This window comes from Epinephelus lanceolatus, chromosome 10 (genome assembly GCF_041903045.1).
Source record: "Epinephelus lanceolatus isolate andai-2023 chromosome 10, ASM4190304v1, whole genome shotgun sequence".
NCBI classification, from domain to species: domain Eukaryota; kingdom Metazoa; phylum Chordata; class Actinopteri; order Perciformes; family Serranidae; genus Epinephelus; species Epinephelus lanceolatus.
In genome coordinates, this window is record NC_135743.1 from 11,830,782 (window position 1) to 11,850,000 (window position 19,219).

Sequence of the window (19,219 nt, forward strand, 5' to 3'; positions counted from 1 at the left end):
AAGTAGAAATAAGCCACTCACTTAGATACTTTTACCACTGATTCCCTTACATTTCTCTCTGGAAAAAGTTGATGGTGACTAACGTGACTTTTGCCCTTTTGTTTATGTGATTTGTTAAAGTGAAAGTGAGGTCTTACAAGTCACACTGATAAGATCAGTCATTCCTTCTCTCTCCGCCTCTCCTGTCACTCTTCATCTGCGTTATCAAATAAAGGCAAACTTGTAGAGTAACTTATAAACTATAGAGTGGCATAAAATGGAAACAAACTACCCATGTAAGGTAGTGCTTATCTACTTTTCACTACTGATATTTGTACATCTCTCACAGGAAAAGTTGATGGTGACCAACGTGATTTTTGTTCTCTTATTTATGTGATTTGATGCAGTGAGAGTAAAGTCTTACATGTCTCACTAATGAGAGTTTTTGGGGTTTGTTTCCAACCTTTGCTGCATGTCACCCCCTTTCTCCACACCTTTCCTGTCACTCTTCACCTGTACTATCAAATAAAGGCAAACATATGAAGCTACTCATTAAGTATAGAGTAGCTTAAAATGAAAGTAGGCCACTGATGTAAAGAAGTGCTTAGATACTTTCTCATAGAAAAAAGTTACAGGTGACTAACCTGTCTTTTGTCCTCTTATTTATGTGATTTTAAAAAGTGAAAGTAAAGTCTTACATGTGTCACTGATAAGATGTTTTAAGTTGATGGTGACCAGCGTGACCTTTGGCCTTTTTGTTTATGTGATTTTAAAAAGTGAAGTCTAACATGTCTCACTAATAAGATTTTTTGGGGGGCTCAATTCATCTACATGCATGTCACCCCTTCTCTCTACACCTTTCCTGTCACTCTTCACCTGTACTATCAAATAAAGGCAAACGTATAGAGTTGTATATAAAGTATAGAGTAGCTTAAAATAAAAAAAAAAGGTTACAGGTGACTAACATGTCTTTTGTCCTCTTATTTATGTGGTTTTAAAAAGTGTAAGTGAAATCTTACATGTCTCACTTTTTTATATTCGCTATATTTTTTTAAACAAATTACTTTTTTTGTTAAGGTTTTAAATTTACTTCCTACTATAATGATAAAAATAGAGCTTGGATTGAAGAGCCTGGCACATGCACAGCCAGTAATGATGCAAGCTCGCCCGCCGGATCCCCCTCTGCTCCCTCCCCTGCAACCATCAAACCAACAGCGTGTGTTCTCTCAGTCTGTGATCCTGTCTCCGCCTCTCTGTGTCTCTGACTCTGGCACGGTGAGCGGGGCTTATGTGTCTGGTACTGTAGCACAGAGAGAGAGAGAAAGAGAGAGAGAGGAGAGAGAGGGAGCTCTACTTGGAGTGACGTCACCTCTCCCATGGCGTCACATTGACGTAGCGCATACCAGGCGCTGTATGTGGAGGCAGAGCCCACATAAATGCACTATTTGACTTTCTCCCCTCAGACGGCGCACATAAACAAACCCGCGTTACAACTCCACACTTTGCAAAGCACCCATCAGCACTGACACACTCAGCGGGAGCGGACGCAGACAACACACACTCCTCACACCCGGGAGTTTTTAATTTTTTAATGTTCTCTTTAATTTTCTCTACTTTGTGTACTTTTGAGAAAAAGTACGAAGGAGAAGAAGAAGAAACTTTTTGTCGCCGATGTATCCTGATCCTCCGCTAAAATACTTTTTTTGAAATATATTTTTTTTCTCGCCTTTACTTCGACTTTTGGTGATTATTCTGGATGGGAATAGGATACTTCATACGAGGTTATTACCACATGTAAAGACGGAACCGCTACAGCAAACCAGTAAGTAAATTGTGAATGAATGGGATATTCTGCCTTAAAGCGAGGACTTGTTAGATCACCACACAGAACCAAAACATATTAACCCTCAGCTGTGTGTGAGCATGTTTATAGCTTAAATGTGTATTACCTAAATCCTCGTGTTGAATATATTCTCTAATTTCTTCATCCGTTTTGTCCAACTTTGTGCGTCTAACCTGTTGATATGTCAGACTCCAGTACGCTGCTTCATATTGTCTGTCCGTGTGTGTGTGGCGTCTCCAAAGAGCAAAATGAAGCTGAATTTGAATTTAATTTGCGCTGGGAAGGTATCATATCCTTTCTGGTTGTCATGGAAATGAGATGCCTCTCACTCACACAATGAATAGTGGAGTCAGACGCACTAATGGTCTGAGTGGAGAATAGTCTAACCTACATTCAGGCAAGCTGAGGGAGAGGAGAGTTAAAGTTCTTTGATTTCATGCCATTTGCTGGGGTTTTGTCTCCTGATGTAGGATTCAGGGGGTGGAGAGTGGGGTGCTGTTAATGATGTTAATGAGTATTAATGTGTTGTAGGATATGGGTGTGTTTGTGTTTATATACAGTGTCACAGACACAGGCCGTGAGCACAACAGTGTGTTGTGATTCTCAGCCCTTGGTTTTGCTTTTTAGGATTAAAGCTCCTCAAGAAGGTGAAAGGTGTTTTCCAAACAGTCATATAGTCTGAGCTGTCGCCTGACTGGTGGCCAATTGTAAATGTCAGCTGTCTCACTGTCTGCTGTCTCTGTGAGGACACGGCCTCTCCTCCCATTGATCGCAGGAAAAACACCCTCAGCCATTCACCATAAAGCCGCATCCAATTTCTGAAGCCCTCTGTGAAGTATTTCGTAGAAACATCTGACAACACAGACACTGTATTCTATAGCTGCTGCTCAAGGCTTTTGGGGCTTTATCCGTGTAGTGTGTGATAAGAAAGTACTGCTTAGTTAGGGCACTTGGGCAACTTGCTGGTTTTACCTTTCTTTCTTTCTTTCACACACTTCACACAGGTTTACGCACGCACGCAGCCACGCACGCAGCCACTTCTGACAGCCTCCCTCTCAGGGCTGATTTACAGTACTCACATATTTCTCTGGTCTCTCCTTTATGTCCTCTCTTTTCTCTGTCTGTTTGCTGGAAGCCTCGCGCTGTCCGGGCTTATTGGTGCGAGGGGCTACCGGGGGCTACCGGCGCTCCGGGGCGCGTGCTTTGCAGCTCTTATGTCGTTCTCTTGGTTACCGGTGCGCGCAGGGCCAGAGCCCCACCGACCGGCTCGGCCTGAGAAGAAAGCGAGAGGGGATCCGTTTGCTCATGTAGAGACAAAACACAGAATGTCTCACTTTGCATGAAAAAATATTTTTTCATCTTTTAAAGTGAACATGGCACTTTGTTTTCACTCTCTTAAGGCTGTGACAAGGGCACATTTACGCACAATTGCGCCCACAGAATTGAATAATGGCTTAACTGTTCCAAGTCAGCCCTAATCGAATAAGTGTTAGACAGGCTTATTCATTTTATCTGGTTTGTCTTTTTTTCTTTATTTCAACATAATTGGATCCTTTATGAGGCATTACATCGGTATAAAAGCCATATCATGACCAAAGAAGCATCAAAGGCGGCATCAAAGAGGCCTAAGGTTTCCTCTCACAACTGGTCTGTAAGTTTGGAGAAAAGTGGCTGCTTTATCTAAAGTGGACGAGTTTGATCTGTTGACACAAAGATAAGAGATGGCAGCAGGCTGCAGGTGCCTGTAGCCCTGGGAGTCGGTTATGGGGGGCTGTGGCTTGTCAACAGACAGTATAGAGGTGCATACCAGGAGATCGAGTGTTCTCTCGACTTGTCCGTATCCGAGAGGGTCTGGAAGAGAGAGAGAGAGAGAGAGAGAGAGAGAGAGAGAGAGAGAGAGAGAGAAAGAGTGTGTGTACACAAGAGTGTGTGTGACAGAAAGGGGGCGCTCTGGGCCTTGAAATCCGGCGGCCATAGTGCGCCCTGCTGCAGTGAGGGAGTTGGAGACGCACGGTGCACAGGAGTCCGCTGGTTTGGTTTCAGGTCCGACTCTCCAACTTTTCCAGATTCCTCTCTCCCTCTGGATGAACCCTGAGAAGGCGAATACGGTGGTGATCAGAGGCAAGCGAAGCGATGGCCTGGAGGCACTGGCACAGACTGCTTTTATAAAAGTTGTGACTTTTGTAGGTCTGTATTTGTAGAAGTTGCGTGCAGTTTTTTTTAAGCCTGGTTGAATTTGCATTTTGTAGCGCGAAATTAAAATTATAAAAAATAACGGAGCACAGCTTGTTAGAATGAAACTTGTCGCCCACGTAAGTGTAAGTCTTGAAATGAGCTAAAAGTCCTCAGTTGTGGTTCATAATATTCTCTTTGTGACGTGGATTCAGTGTCATATTTAAAGCCAAAGTTGGACTATATTTAATTCAAATGCGTAATTCTTCCTTTGCATTGTCTTCCAGTGGATTTATATGAATAACTGCCATGATTCATACAGTTTCGGGCGTAAGGCATCTTGTTCTGATGTGCGCAAAGTAGTTTGCATGCTCCTTCATCTTTCTGTTTCTTTACATCCAATTTCTTGTCTTTATCTGTTGGATTCGATTTTACGCAGTTAATTATGTCTTTTTGGTGTAAAATCAAATTGTTGCTCATTGTCTTTAAATTGTGCCAACATTTCTCTGGGCTCAAATGTTTTAAGGTGGTGTTATGCTGTTAAGTAGAAACTCACCAAAGAAATGTGCTAAATTAACTTTGTGGAGGCAGTGAAAATGTAAGACATCATTTTATGCTTAGCTCTAAGTGTGGTTGAGTTTTTCTGTTGCTATATTTAAGATGAGTGGAGATGATAGTATTACCAGCGTTTTATTCAGCCTGCCGCCTCATCACTGGCTGTAACCCAGACCTCTCTCCTCCAGGCACAGGTTCGGAAGAGCGCGCCCAGCCGAGCTCGGAGCCCCGGCGATCGGACACTTCTTCCTTTGCGACGCCCGCCGAGTCCTCCCCGCTCCAGGAGCCCTGTCCCGGCCGCAGCGACGCCACCCCTCCATCCCGGACACTCAGCACCATTCAGCGCGAAGCTCTTTCACCAGGTACAGACCTGCCCTTTTTAATTTCATCAGTTCTTTCTTTCTGTCTTTCCTTGTCTCTTTCTTTATCTCTTCTTTCTTCTCATCAGCTGATGCTTTTGTAGAAAGCGCGACTGTTGTGGCTCAGGTGTGTTTTTCTGCACCCATTGTGGTGTTTGGTTGTGTTTTACTGTAGGAAAAAAATGCACAAAAGCCCCCTTGAAAGTTTATTCTCATCTTAGGTGTTAAATCAGAATTTAACTGTGATAACATACGTCAGTTCCTGTCTACTAAAATTCCAATTCATAAAGTTGTATGAACATGCTGGTGATCTTTTTCTTTTGTGCGCGGGAGTGTGAGCTGGTGTGTGTGTGTGAGATGAGAGTGTTTGGTGTGTCGGCTGGTGCGGGCTGAGTTGACATTTCAATCATTAGACGAACTGGCAGAAAGAAGAGACTTCTGAGACCAGGCACACCTAAAATCCAGAAGCTGTGGGTGAATCACATAGGTCATAGACATCGATCCTCCCAGTGACTCAACAAGGTCTCCGAAAGCCTTTATGACTAAAACAGGCCAAGTTACAGCTATATTTTTGTATTGTTTCAGTTTTATATATTTCAATATTATCAATATATTTAAATCTCCACATAATTCCACAACTATATAAATTAAACAGAATATAAACCCCTTAAATAATAGGTTTATGTAGATGTTCAGCAAGTGGTGATGTAATTGTGCCTCTTTGATTTGTGTGTGTATGTGTGTGTGTGTGCATATGTATGAAAACCACTTTTATTGTGTGAGGCCACTGATTTCAATTTTTCCTCATAATTCATTGACAAAAAAAAATCCTGTGTTTTTGTATTCATGTCTGCAACTTCATGTTTTTATTTGTTAGATCTATGGCATTCTGACAATGAACACGCGCGCTCAGTTATTGGAACAGCTGCAGTTTGTCCAGTTGAAATGCACACCTCGAGGTTAGAGACTGTTTCCCTTTCGCCTCACTATGCTGCACCACCTGTGTCTTACTCTGCTTTGGGTTGTCTGTCCTCTTGCTTGCACACACACACACACACACACACAGACACACACGCACATCTGCTTGCATGTGGTGAAATAAAGGCAATCTGATGGTGGTGTTGGAGTGGAGAAGGTTTGCTACAGGGTTGCTTCAGTGGCACAAAAATAAAGACGTTCCACAGATTCTGTTGGTGAGTGTGTGTGAGAGGGTGCACGCTTGCGAGCATGGGTGTATGTGTTACTGAGTGAAGTAAAGCACCGAAGAGGATGAGACGTTTGCAGACACAAGTGGTTTTACAGGTTCCTCTCAGGATAAGGGTGCATGTTATTGGCAGGATGAGCATATACAGGTTCATGTTGACATCTTGAACATCATTAGTGATGAAAATATGTCCGTGTGTGTGTGTGTGTGTGTGTGTGTGCCTTTGTGTGTGTACGAATAAACAACTCATCAAAAGCATCTCTCCTCACCTGACACACACACAGACAAACACCACAGTACATGCAGCTTGAAGTGACTGTCAGCTGTCAAGCAGAATATATTTGTTTTACAGAATTTCTCAGCCTCTCTCTTTTTGTCTTTCAACTCTTATCAAGCAAGTCAACTGGAGACCTGTTGTACGTCAAAGTGTATGTGTGCATATAGCTGCTGATAAAATACTATAGTATATGACAGCTGCAGTAAGTCTTAAACACACACACACTATAACACCCAACACTGTTCTGAGGCTTGACCTACTGACACAACACAGAGAGCCACAGAGTTCACCACTCTACTCTCCTCCGCTCACACTTTAATTTTTTTTTCTCCCCTCTTCCTGTGATGCTTCAAATCAGTTGCAAAAGTACTTTAGGTATAGCCCAGAAAGGCCCCATGACGCCCATAATGCTGCATGTGTGTTTTTCCACGTGGGTTGAAGAGGTGGTCACTAGTAGCAGAAGAAAAAAACTGGATGACGTCAAGCACACGTAGGCCTACAGCTTGACTCATATCCTCAATTTAAGAAAAAAAAAATCTTGCATCTTGGGACTTAGTGTTGGTTTGTCTGCACATGCTGTGACTGGTAGGGCATTTCGAGGGAATCATTTATAGTTTCACTTTAATATGACTTAAGAAAAATGTGTTTTTTAAGAGTTGGTGTCATTTTAAATTTAGGATTTTTTAAAAAAAATATTCCCACCAGGTCAAGCTTAAGAGGTCACATCTCTTTTGACCTTTTGTGTTTTTTCTTTTAATAAATACACTTAATAAAATAAAATAAATAAAAGTTATGTAGATGAGTGTCCCTCACATTGTTTTTTTTAATTAACCCTTTGAGTCATCCTTTGTTTTCAAGCCCCTACAGCCACGCTGCCCCTCAGGTTTAATTTAATTGTGTTGGAGCAGCTTAAATTAATGTGTCACTCAGTCTGCTTCTGCCATGAGTGACATGAGTTATTTATCAGGCGTATATGACCGCAAACTAAAAGTTGCAGGCTATTTTAAACATGCATTATTATTATTTATTTTAGTCTGATAGGAATTAGTAGGGAGCAGGAGCTTATCATGAAATTTCAGGACTTTTATTTTGTTAAATAAAATGATTTTTAAGAAAGTTAACACAACAGGAAATACAGTCCCCGCCCGAGCCTGAGTGCGTCCGCTAAGGATGCTGGAATATGTGAGTGCTCTAACAACAGCAGGTCCCGATCCGTCCCGTATTTGACTAGACAAACATGACGCGCGGGGAACCGGGGCGATTACGGCAGAGCGCGCGCATGCTGGGCGTCAATGGGAGCAGCGCTGTGTTGACAGTTCCCCTGCTCGAGAGCGACGAGCAAACACCACAAAACCCTGGCTGCGCTGACACTCATGACTGATTAGCCCGCACGCACTCATCATGCACGCACACATACACACGTGCACGCACGCAAACGCAGGTGTATTACGTAAGGGAGTTTGATAAGACAGGAGCATTTCGTCCACACACACATGATGATGAGGTGGCCTGCTGCTGTGACTGTGGCAGAATTAAATCAAGGGGAAAAACTCAAGACATGCCGACTGGCGTCTGCAGCAGTTAGAGGAAATATCTGCGTCTGTATGTGTGTGTGTGTCTGCATTTATCAGTGTGTGTGTATCTGGGTGTGTGCATTTGTGTGTGGGTTGTGCAGCAAGCATCCAGCACCACCATGGGGTTCCATTATTATTTAATGTTATCTCATCTGCTTTGCCATCTGACTAACCAGAGTACACTCACCCACACACAGACACACACACACACACACACACACACACACACAGCATTTCAGTCTGTAGAGTGGATCTTGGATCTTTGCTTTGGCTGCTTCGCCTCAGTATTGCGCCCCGATGAACCGCAGCTTCTCTAACTGAACTAACTGCGTGAGAATCAGCAGTGTGCGGGGTTGTGTGTGTGCTCCAAGTGTTTCTACCTATTGGGTGAAGTGCGAGAAGTGTTAAAGCAGGAAACTGAGTAAATGGCAGTAAATGGAAAGATTTTCCTTGAAAGGTGCGTTCAGAAAACTTTTATAACATTGCGAAATCTCTGACACTTCAAGAGCTGAAAAAACTGCCTGTTCCAATAGAGCTGTGCAGAAATTTTTAGTCATGCACATTTTTTTTAATTGTCGACCCTGTTCAGCACGACCCGTGTGTGCATGTGCCTCCAGCAGAGTCTGCCTTCATCCTGTAGATTTACTGAAGGGTTGTTCCTGTGTTGCGCTTCTGTTGGCAGCCTCCTTGTTCATAAAATCCTGCTTTTCTGTTTAAATCAGTTGGTTAACTAATATGTCATTTCCTCCCTGACTGATGATTGGTGCCGTACAGCTGTACTCTACTAACACCATTAAAATGCTTTTTGAATGAGAACGTTTTTGAAGACATGTGGTCTGATGTGCCACGCAGCTCTAACCTACGTGTGTGCTCTGTCTCCCTGGCAGACATGCCCTGTGTGCAGGCTCAGTACGGGCCCGCCCCTCCAGGCTCAACCTACTCTGGCCAGTCCTTTAGTTACCAGGGTGACAGCTACAGCTCTGACCTCATGACCCCCGACTACACCAAGCTGGACCTGGGTGGTGGCGAGATCTCCGCCGCCGCCACCACCTCCCTCCCGAGCTTCAACGTCTTCGTGGAGGGGAGCTACGAGCCCAAGTCCTCCTGCCTCTACCAGATGCCCACACACAGGCCCATCAAGAAGGAGGAGGAGAGCTACCCGACTGCTCCGCCACTGGAGGCCATGTCCTCCTCCACCATGTACTTTAAACAGTCTCCCCCTTCCACCCCGACCACCCCGTCCCTGCCGCCCCAGCCTGGCACCTCCTTCCTGTGGGAGGAGCACCCCCTGGCCCCTCCATCGCACGCCCACTCTCTGGGCTCCGGCCTTGACACGGGCCCCCTCAAGTCGCCCCGCTTTCCGCACTTCTACCAGCACTCGCCGCCCCACAGTGGCGGCAGCGTTGGCGGTTACGAGAGTCTGGGCGGAGGACTGGTGCGCACCTCCTCCTCTTCCTCCTCCTCCTCATCCTCGGTCTCCCATCCTCACGGTCCACCTCTGGAGCAGCCCATGTACCAGCTGCACCGCGGGGCCGGGGGCAGCAGCCTCGCCTTCCGCTCCCTGGCTCTTGGGCCCTGTGGCCCCCTACTAGGAGACAGCCTGCCATCGCCTCCCCCGCGTGGCCCCCAAGGAGAGGGCACCTGTGCGGTGTGTGGGGACAACGCGGCCTGCCAGCATTACGGCGTACGCACCTGTGAGGGCTGCAAGGGCTTCTTCAAGGTAAATGTTCTTTAAAGCTAACAAGTGTTTGTTTTAAAAGAGTTGCTGTTGCAGTTTCCAGGTTTTAGTCTCACTTTAAAACAATCCTGAAAGTTTAAAACTGCATCAATGTCCGTTTTTGGAGTAGCTCTACATCTATATGTTCTAATAAGACATCTGCCTCTTCTCTTATATTCCTAAAAGTATTTTAAAGTACCTGCTCCTCTTGTTCCCATGTTCCCCATCAGTACACACACTCAAATCCAAACCTGACATCCCATCTTTAAATATCATCCAGTATGTGTGAAGTAGCTGCAAACTGACTGACGTATTTTATTCTGAAACAATCCTCATGCCTTCGCCTCGCTCCCACTCTGCACCCGTCTCTGCGCTCTCTAAATCGCCTTTAGACTCATCATGAAAGCACAACACACCCACAGGGGTCGTCTCTCCCGGCAACCAAGCTGGCAACTTGTGTGTGTGTGTGTGCGATCGCTTGTGTTACGTGAGAACACAGAATGATAAAAACAAATACTTTCTCTCAGGCAAACAGGGAAATTGCCCTCCATGCTCGCAGTCAGCTGCTCAGACACACGGTGCGGTGAGAGTCCAGTGGAAAAGGAATCCTCCTTGAAATCAAAGTTTCCTTTCAGCATGTTTGCAGTGAATCAGTGGCTACGAAATTGACCACAATTCACTGACATAATACTGGGGATGATATGAGTCAGTTTGAGATTTGGTCCGTCAAGTGATTCAACCTAACGCTGTCTCACATCCCATGATACCGCACACGTGCTCACACACACACAACTCAACATCACCAAGAGACGGTTTTTAGTCAGACTGATTTCTCATTTTCTTTGTGCAAGTCATAAAACACAACAGACATACTTCTCTGACATGTGCATGTGGTTCAATACCTCATTCAAATAACAGCAAACTCACACTCAGTGACACTGCAGTCATCTCTCCATGCACAGTTTTGGAATTATAAAACATTTACAGGCACACTTGTTAGGCATTCTATTGGTTGCATGAGACAAGAGAGTGAAATTAAGAGACAGCAAGAAGGAGGGTGCAAACGCAGAGGTAATTGAATAATGCCTCTGGTAGGTAGAAATGAATTATCCTTCTTTTCAATTAGTTTCACAATTTGTTTTTATTTAGTAATTAATGAAAGCAGCGTCTGGTGGCAGCAGGCCGCGGGGCTGTCTGCTCGCTGCAGCGCTCAGCAGCCACACAACCTGTCAAACCTCACTATGTTTCCTTTACACACATATGCAGATGCAGCCAGCCATGCACACACGACATATGCACACGACCACATGTTCTTACAGTAGCATGTACATGTTTTTCACTCTGTTACACCCGCAGATCCAGGATGCAGCAGCAGAGACATGCCTTTCACACACCTGCTCTTTTTCATATTCATATTATCAGGCACATTACCTCCATTATCCTGATGGTTTTATTGTCTCCCAAAAATATTTTCCTGATTATATTTAATTATCCCTGAATGGTTATTACACATTAAACCATAGAGGAGGCTTGCTGAAAATTGTTGTTATTTCATTAGTGCAATTTGAGACACATTTTCACTGTGAATTAATTTTAGCTCTTAAACAAATGGTCTTTCCCCCTGTGTGTTTATTATTTTGGCAGAATAATGTAGTCCATTCACCAATTTCCATTAATTTACAAAAAAATCATTAAAAAGTGGCATGTTTTTATGCACCCACTGTCCTAAGTTACTTTAGCTGTGCTTTTATCAGTCAAAATCCACAGTCAGCTCATTGCACATGATTTTTATTTCCCGCTACTTGCACAGCATGTAAGTCATAAAAAAGGTTGGTGGTGAAAGAAAGCTGAAAATCACGTTGGTGAAGTGCAATAACTTTATCACCTAAATCATTTCATTCATTCAGGAGATGCAACCAGAGACACACCATCCACATGCAATGACACAGACATATCTGTGTGTAGGAGGCATGGCTTAGCTCTTTGAATCAAGTCATAAAAGTCAAGTTTTTCCATAAAGAAAACAATAGAATTAGCTCAGCGATACACACTTTCACTACAAACTACCCTTTCACTTCCTCCATAGTCAGTCAGAGAGACTGCCTCTGGTGAAGAAGCTGAGGAGAGGAGGGGATAGAGGAGGCAGAGGGAGGAGAAGGGGGAGCAAAGTCCCTAAAGGCTTTTAATTTAAGCCAAGGCTATTAGCACATGTTACATGTCAAGAATCTGCCTCTGCATGCCTCCATCCAGCCCCCCACAACACCCACAGCATGTGAGCATGTGTGTGTGTGCGCTTATGAATGTGCTCTCAGTGCTTACAACTCATTCCTCAACTCTGATTGTCGACATTAAAGTCAACGTTTTTTCACTTGAATGAAGTTCTTGCCCACACAAACATCATTGCTATCTGACAATTTCAGTTTCTGATGCTGAGCAAATTTTAAATTTGTCTTTGTTGTTTATCCTCAGTGAAATTCAGCCACTAACATCGGGGTAAATTACAAGACAAATGAGAAGAATTGAACTAGAACAAAGCACACACACACACACACACACTCATAGGCTGGCCTAAATAGGCGTGCAATGTACAGAACACAAGAATGATTTGCTAACCATATTGAGATAATTTGATCTGACTTTCTGAGACTAGTTATTTACAGGGTATTAGCTCTTATATGTAGTGTCTCTGCTGAGACGCCAATCATGCTCCATGCTGCTTATTAGAAAGCAAAGTCACAAGAGCCCCAACCACACACACACACACACACACACACGCACACACACAGGAGACAGGCCAGCTCATGAGAGCTTAATTTATCAGAACCTTAATTGATCATTTCAAACTGCAAGCTTTTATTGGAACCAGCTATCTCATAAATTAGGCCCTGAGGTCACTGAGGGGAAGAACCTCCCCCTCAACCCACCAGCAGGGTCACCTCAGCTCTTACGCCACCTTCACTGAAATGTGCTGCAGAAAAAAACACACACAAACTCATTTTGCAAAAAGAGGAGTGTGACATAAAAAGAATCACAGTATGTTTCATTTGTACAAGACTGTGAGAACGTCTCCAACTTTGTGCTGGCCCTGGCGCAGAGTTGTAAAGGTGTAAATAAACGTTGGCATGTTGAGGCTTCGTGCGTCATCCTCATGTAGCTTTACGGTCAGTTCGCTCTCCCGCTAAACGGATGCTATTTTCCCTCAACCACATTAATGACCATAACTAACTTATCCCCGCGCGCACGGGTCACTGACCATTGAAGGGATGAGAGGGAGACATTCAGAGCGATCTGCGGTGCCATGGCAACGGCTCTCATCCGGCGCTGGCGCCCATTACGCGCCAGTTCCGCACTCGCGCCGGAGCATATGGAATAATTGGTGTGTTATTGGTCTCCCGGGGGCACGGGCATGTGTGGCGCGAGGGGTTCCTAATTGGATTTATTTGTTTTGATGTGTTTTAGAGGCGTTAAAGAAGAGGAGAAGCTGCGACACTTTCCGTGTGTTCCGTTTGTTTAATTTACAGTTTGTTCTGCTGCTGTCTCGCCTGAGTGGACTACCGGAGTCACAGCATGACAGTAGTATAAATGCAAACACTGCAAATGACAGTAATTATGGTGTAACTGTAAGCTTTTTCTTTTTTTGCAAATGTAATCGTTAAATTGTAACAGATTTGCACCCCAGGCAAAGGCTTGCCCAAGAGTTTTAATCCAAAGGCGCCTGTAAAGACTGGCAACGTGCCGCAAGAGGCCTCATCGGGGTTATGCCAAAGAGCTGCACCAGCACTAATAGCTGTGTGGTTTGTTTATATTAAAATAATGACCTAACTACGTACCTTAGGCTTCTTCTGCATTCTCACACCGCATTATAATAAATAAATGTCAAAAAACTCTAATTCTGCCCATGGACGTCTCCACTGAATCATTCCAGCACTTTCTCACCTTGACAGCAGCTGACTTTGTCTTTAACACAACTTCAGGCCTAAAGGCACGGGATTGGCCCATAGGTGCGCGCGCGCACGGCATCCACCACCATCTCTGTGTCTCCCATCCACGCAGGCAGCGCACCCGGCCCCCACGTGGCCCGTTTCTGATTTCATTTTAATAAGGTCAGTAATAATCGCGCGAGCCAGCCGAGGAGAAAACAGCTCCCGCGGGGCCCATTGAGAGAGGCGCGATGCGCGAGGCCCCGGAGGTGCCACGAGCTGACCCGCAAGCTTCACAAACAATCTGATCACGCAGCTCTTACGGCCGCTGTCCCTCTGTCTCGCGGGACCCGCCTCGGCACGCTTTGCGCTCAGTCCCCATTGTCAGCTCCGGCGCTAATAAAATTGTCCCTCCTGCAGGCGAGGCTTGTTGGAAAATTAATTTTATCTAATTATACTGATGTCAACGCCGCCTTTCAGCGCGTAATTAAAATCTGACCTGCGAGCTTCTGCTTTCATTCTTTGATGGGGAAGGGGAAAAAAAAACAGAAATTGAATTAAACAAATCAAATATTAGGTGGCTGATTGTGTTTGGAGGCTGATTATCGGTATGCCTGTTTCTTCTCTCCTCAGCGCACCGTGCAGAAAAACGCCAAGTATGTGTGTCTGGCCAGTAAGAACTGTCCTGTGGACAAGAGGAGACGCAACCGCTGCCAGTACTGCCGCTTTCAGAAGTGTCTGAGTGTTGGCATGGTGAAGGAAGGTGAGAGGACTGACCACACACCTGAGCAGTGCAACACAACCCTGACCTCCAGTTCATGATGATAAAGTTTGTCTCTGCAATTAATAGGCCGGTAATGACTCGGCCTGCTGCAACCTCTCACACACCCAGTGTCCTCTCTGTGGTGCAGGAACTAAGTAGAAAACACATTACACCAATTAGCACCCTTTACACTCTGAATCCGGATGATTTTTTTCTGAAAGAGACACAGAGGTGAACATCCTGCCCAAACATTCTCACACTTTCTGTTCATTTGTGTCATTACATCTGATGTAGCTGACTGTTGTTGCACAGCAGAGATGTTTTGCTGATGTGTGGCACTCTACTGCCCTCATTTCCCTGAGGTTTCTCACCTGTCTCACATACACGCGCTCACATGCAAACAAACCGACACACACATACACTCCTGTGTCCCGTTAACATGTGTGCTGCCCGCAGAACAGCTCCACTGCCATCTGCTGGTTAGTAGCCTCCTGTGTAGGGATTGTGGGAAGGTTGGAGAGCTCCTGTGGAGAAGCCTCAGTCAGGATTTTAGTGCTGTGAAATGCCGATAACAAGCCCATCGGTTAGACAACAGAAGTTCAGTGTGCATGCTGTGAAAATTTTTGCCATGTTCAACAACCTGTTCTTCAACCTGTTGTCATCTCTGTGTCTCTGCTTCACAGTGGTACGCACTGACAGCTTGAAGGGGCGCCGAGGCCGTCTGCCTTCCAAACCAAAGAGCCCCCTGCAGACGGAAGCGTCTCCTCCCTCTCCACCCCTCAGCTTGCTCTCCGCTCTGCTCAGGGCTTATTCCCACTGCACGCCCCGTGACCTCAACTACAGTCAGGTACCCCCACACACCCCCTTTTTTTCCATATTAGTCAGAGAAACACACGCTCAGTGAGAAATACGGCTTGTTTAGGAGTTTGTTCAGTCATTTCTCGCCGTCTCTCCCCACAGTTCAGCGCTGCCGAAACTCCCTCCTCCTCGTCAGACGCAGAGCACATCCAGCTCTTCTACAGGCTGCTCACCATCTCGATGGAGACCACACGGTGCTGGGCTGACCGGCTGCCCGGCTTCTCCGAACTTCAGCGTGAAGATCAGAACTTGCTCATAGACTCTGCCTTCCTGGAGCTGTTTGTCCTGCGATTGGCTCACAGGTATGAGAACAAACAGCAGACGGATGACAACATTAGCACATTTAATTCTGCTTTTAAAATTTCCCCACATCCATATGTGCACATCTAAAACTTCAAATACACGCCTACAACTATCAGAAACTTGACTTCCTTTGGCAGGGGAACAACAGGCAGTTAATATCCTTTACCGTTACAGTACAGTGTGTAACTGTGCTGGCAGAGCTGCGTGCTGCTGTGTCGGTGTATCTCCAGAGTAGGAGTGGAGCTGAGTAATCGCCATATGAACCAAATTATGAATGGAGTCTGTAGCTATGACAGCAGCTACACCCACAGAGTTCCGCTCCGCTCGTCTGATATCTGACGCACAGAGAGCTCTGTGTGTGTTCTGCGGGCTAAAACTGTGCTAACATTGTGAACTGTGAATTGACAGGATCAATTCCATCTAAGAGCTAGTCAGCTGAGGAACTGAAAAGGGCTGTTATGGAAGGAAATACATATTCAATTCAGCTGACTGAAATTTAATAAAAGGGAATTGACTTTATTTCCCCCGTGCGACCACTGGTGTGTGTGTGCGTGTGTAAGCACATGTGCGTCTCGCTCGTGGATACCTGTGGTGCCATTATGACTGCCCTCGCCCATCTTTGCCTCAGAATTGCCCCGGGTTACTGGTGTGCTCTCGTAAGGCATGTGGCTGGTTAAATTTATGGGGAGGACGGGGGCTGGGCTACAAGCTCATCCTTTTGTCTGCGCTGTCGTCTAGGGCAGAAAACCAACACAGTCACACACAAGCACACTTACTCACACACACTCACGCACACTGATGATGTAGAATCCCAACTTTCTCTCCTCCTCCCAGTGTAGGTCCAGGTGCAGGGTGGGTAGAGGATGGGTGGTGGCATCACAGTCCCAGCAGGAGGGGGATCAGGCTGGGACTCTGACTCACGCTAAACGGTGGACTCATAGGGGCCTCTATCAAACACACACACACACACTCACGCACATACACACAGCGCTCATCTTCCCAGCAGCCAAACTCCCACGGCACAGAGGAAAACACACACAAGCACGGCACTGTCTTACTTTGTCCGTCTTCCGTGAGAGCACAAGATGCAGTCCACGCTCCCATCTCATTGTTGACGCAGCCCTGCATTGACCCTGTGTTGAACTCAGATGCCTTGCAGACCCCCAGCGCAAGCGTTTGTCTGTATGCTTGTGAGTGTGCGTGTGTGTGTGTGTGTGTGTGTGTGTGTGTGTGTGTGTGCTCAGTGTGTGTAGAGTAAATTTGCTCCGCTCTTCTGGGCCTGCATTGCTGTAAGCACCCTGTTACCAAACAGTTTCTGTGGTTATTGGTTGATTACCGTGGTGACAGTGTAGTCAGGAGTGAGTGGAATGTGTGGCAGACATCCAGCTCTGTGTATGTGTGAGTGTGTGTGTGTGTGTGTGTGTGTGTGTGTGTATGCATCTGCCTGGCTGCTTGTCTGCCAGCCTGTCTGTGTAGTTTTGCACATGTGCTACTATCAAACACGGGTCAAATTGTATAATGTAATGGGGCATTTACTCAGTCGGACAGTGCCATAGTGAATTGGCCTCATCTGCTGTATTCATATATCTGATGTGATGTTTTTCCATTTTACAAGGCAAATTCCAGCTGTCAGCTGTGTGTTTGTAGTAGAAGATTAAATCTGTTCCACCTTACCGTATCTGTCGATTCATCACTTTAAATGCATTGCTCACAAACACAAAACCTTGTTAAGAAAATTATTTTAGGCGTCTTTTGATGGAAATGTGTCAAAAACATATGAAAAAGACGTGTAAGATTTTAAATTTGAAATAAAAGGCAAGCTGCCATCAAAGTACGGCCATGCTGGGTTTGAAATTTGGTAAATATAAGTGCATTAAATCAAGTGGCAGATTGAGAATACACCCCAACTTTGACACTATAGCAGGGATACTCAACTTGCTTTTGCCCAGGGGTCACTTTTGCAAAATGACAAAGAGCCAGGGGCCAGTTATTGAACAAATATTAATAATATTTATCAGTATATATAATAAAATGAATCGCCTGTTTCAGCCGTTGGACGTTTGCTGTCCTCACTCATCGTTGCTAAGAGGCAAATCCAGTCCCAGGTCTGGTGTACGCAGGGGCGTGTCTAGGATTTGAGGACATTTGGAGCTCAGCCTGGATCTCTGTTGGGGGTCCAGTGGGTCCTTCCCCGGCACCTTTTTTTAAGCTCTATTTTGAAGCTTTTTTATGCACAATGGCATCTTATTTATGTTCAAAGTCCACAGAATCACAGGCCACATTTTCCCACTGGCCATAACTTCAGAATCACTGCTCTATAGTCTGCATAAAACAATTAACGTGTTTAAGGGGAGGTTTAAGGGAAGTGTAAGAGTTCCAGGAGTCAAAATACTACAACCATTAGCATGAAAGGTATAATCAGAAGGTGAGAAAGTACATTTCTGGGGCGCCCACTAGCTCACCTGGTGAGCAGGCGCCCAGTGTACAAAGGCTGTGTCCTTGCCGCAGCTGCAGCAGGCTCGATTCCAACCTGCAGCCCTTTGCTGCATGTCATCCCCACTCTCTACTCTCCTATCAAATACAGCCTTAAAAATGTATTTCTAAAAAAGAAAGTAAATTTCTTAAGGTTCCTGAAGTGAGCAAGACGTTCAGTGTCTTTCCTCATGAGCATCCTACTTCTACTTCCTACTTTCTTCTCTCCAGCTCATGTATGATCGTTTTAGCTAGTTTTTGTATTTGTGCGTCTAAGAGTGGAAAGGTATTGTTGACTCTGTGTGACTGACAGAGCTGGTGATGCGTGAGAGCATCTGTGTGCATGTGTTCTGCAGAGAGTGGGTGGAGCACCTCTTTTAAACTGCAGTGAGGATAATTAGACATAAACGTCCTCTCCTTAAAGCTGCTGAACCAATGTTTGTGGACGGTGTAATTTGAGCCCCCCTCCTCTTCTTTCTTCTCACTATCAGCTGTTTCCCAAACACACTCTTTCTGCCCTTGTCCCGTCTTCTTGAGATCTTCCAACCAAACACTTTTTCTCTGGCTCTCTGAAGAAAGCCACCCTCTTCTTCTGGGCTCTAATAAAAGACTAGTCATAGCTCTCCCTCATTCGCTGCTTGTTCTTTTTCCCTCTCTGCTCAGTGGTAAAGGAGTGGGATGTTGTGTGTCGTGAGTAACTGACGGCTAAATACATCTGAGAAGCCTTTTCATTTCCTCATTAAGGCTTTGTGTTTCCACTGCACACCACAGCCCGGGCACATTAAAGCCATAACAGTTTACCTATCTGCAAATACACACACACAGATACACACACACACAGGCAGAGCAGCCCTCTGCCCTAACCCCTCGCCCTCCCCGCCAGAAGGAAACACAGGAATGTTTTAAAATGCTATAATTTGGAGAACACAACCTTAATCAGCTGCATGCTTGTGTTTGATGTGTGCTCCGTTTGTGTGTGAGCGCACATGCTGCCAGGTTTTCTCATTGTTTTTTATTGTAATTGTTTCCTTGCCCTGGTATCACAAGGCATATTTACAATACATGAGGGAAAATGCAGCATTTCATTGGAGGAGAGATCTAACCAGAGTCCTCATCTGCTGTTCCCCTCTGTGTCTCAGGTCGATGCTGTCAGAGGATAAACTAGTGTTCTGCAACGGCTTGGTGCTGCACAGGTTCCAGTGCCTTCGTGGGTTCGGAGAGTG

The 19,219-nt window shown here is 45.4% G+C and overlaps 1 protein-coding gene across 2 annotated transcripts in view; it reads left to right on the top strand.

Annotated features, from left to right (window-relative positions):
* Positions 1 to 1,416: 1,416 nt before the first annotated feature.
* Positions 1,417 to 19,219, top strand: part of nr4a3 (nuclear receptor subfamily 4, group A, member 3) — a 21,534-nt gene continuing 3,731 nt past the window's right edge. The window contains exons 1-8 of one of the 2 annotated variants that reach the window (XM_033640639.2): positions 1,417 to 1,801; positions 4,738 to 4,911; positions 5,786 to 5,867; positions 8,851 to 9,683; positions 14,234 to 14,363; positions 15,047 to 15,210; positions 15,324 to 15,523; positions 19,136 to 19,219. The exon at positions 19,136 to 19,219 is cut by the window's right edge and continues 95 nt beyond it. In XM_033640639.2, coding sequence (XP_033496530.1) covers positions 5,804 to 5,867; positions 8,851 to 9,683; positions 14,234 to 14,363; positions 15,047 to 15,210; positions 15,324 to 15,523; positions 19,136 to 19,219 — 1,475 coding nt within the window. In that variant the 5' untranslated portion in view covers positions 1,417 to 1,801; positions 4,738 to 4,911; positions 5,786 to 5,803. Of the gene's footprint in view, positions 1,802 to 3,752; positions 4,010 to 4,737; positions 4,912 to 5,785; positions 5,868 to 8,850; positions 9,684 to 14,233; positions 14,364 to 15,046; positions 15,211 to 15,323; positions 15,524 to 19,135 lie in introns of those variants that run through there. The other variant, XM_033640638.2, reaches the window with a different exon arrangement.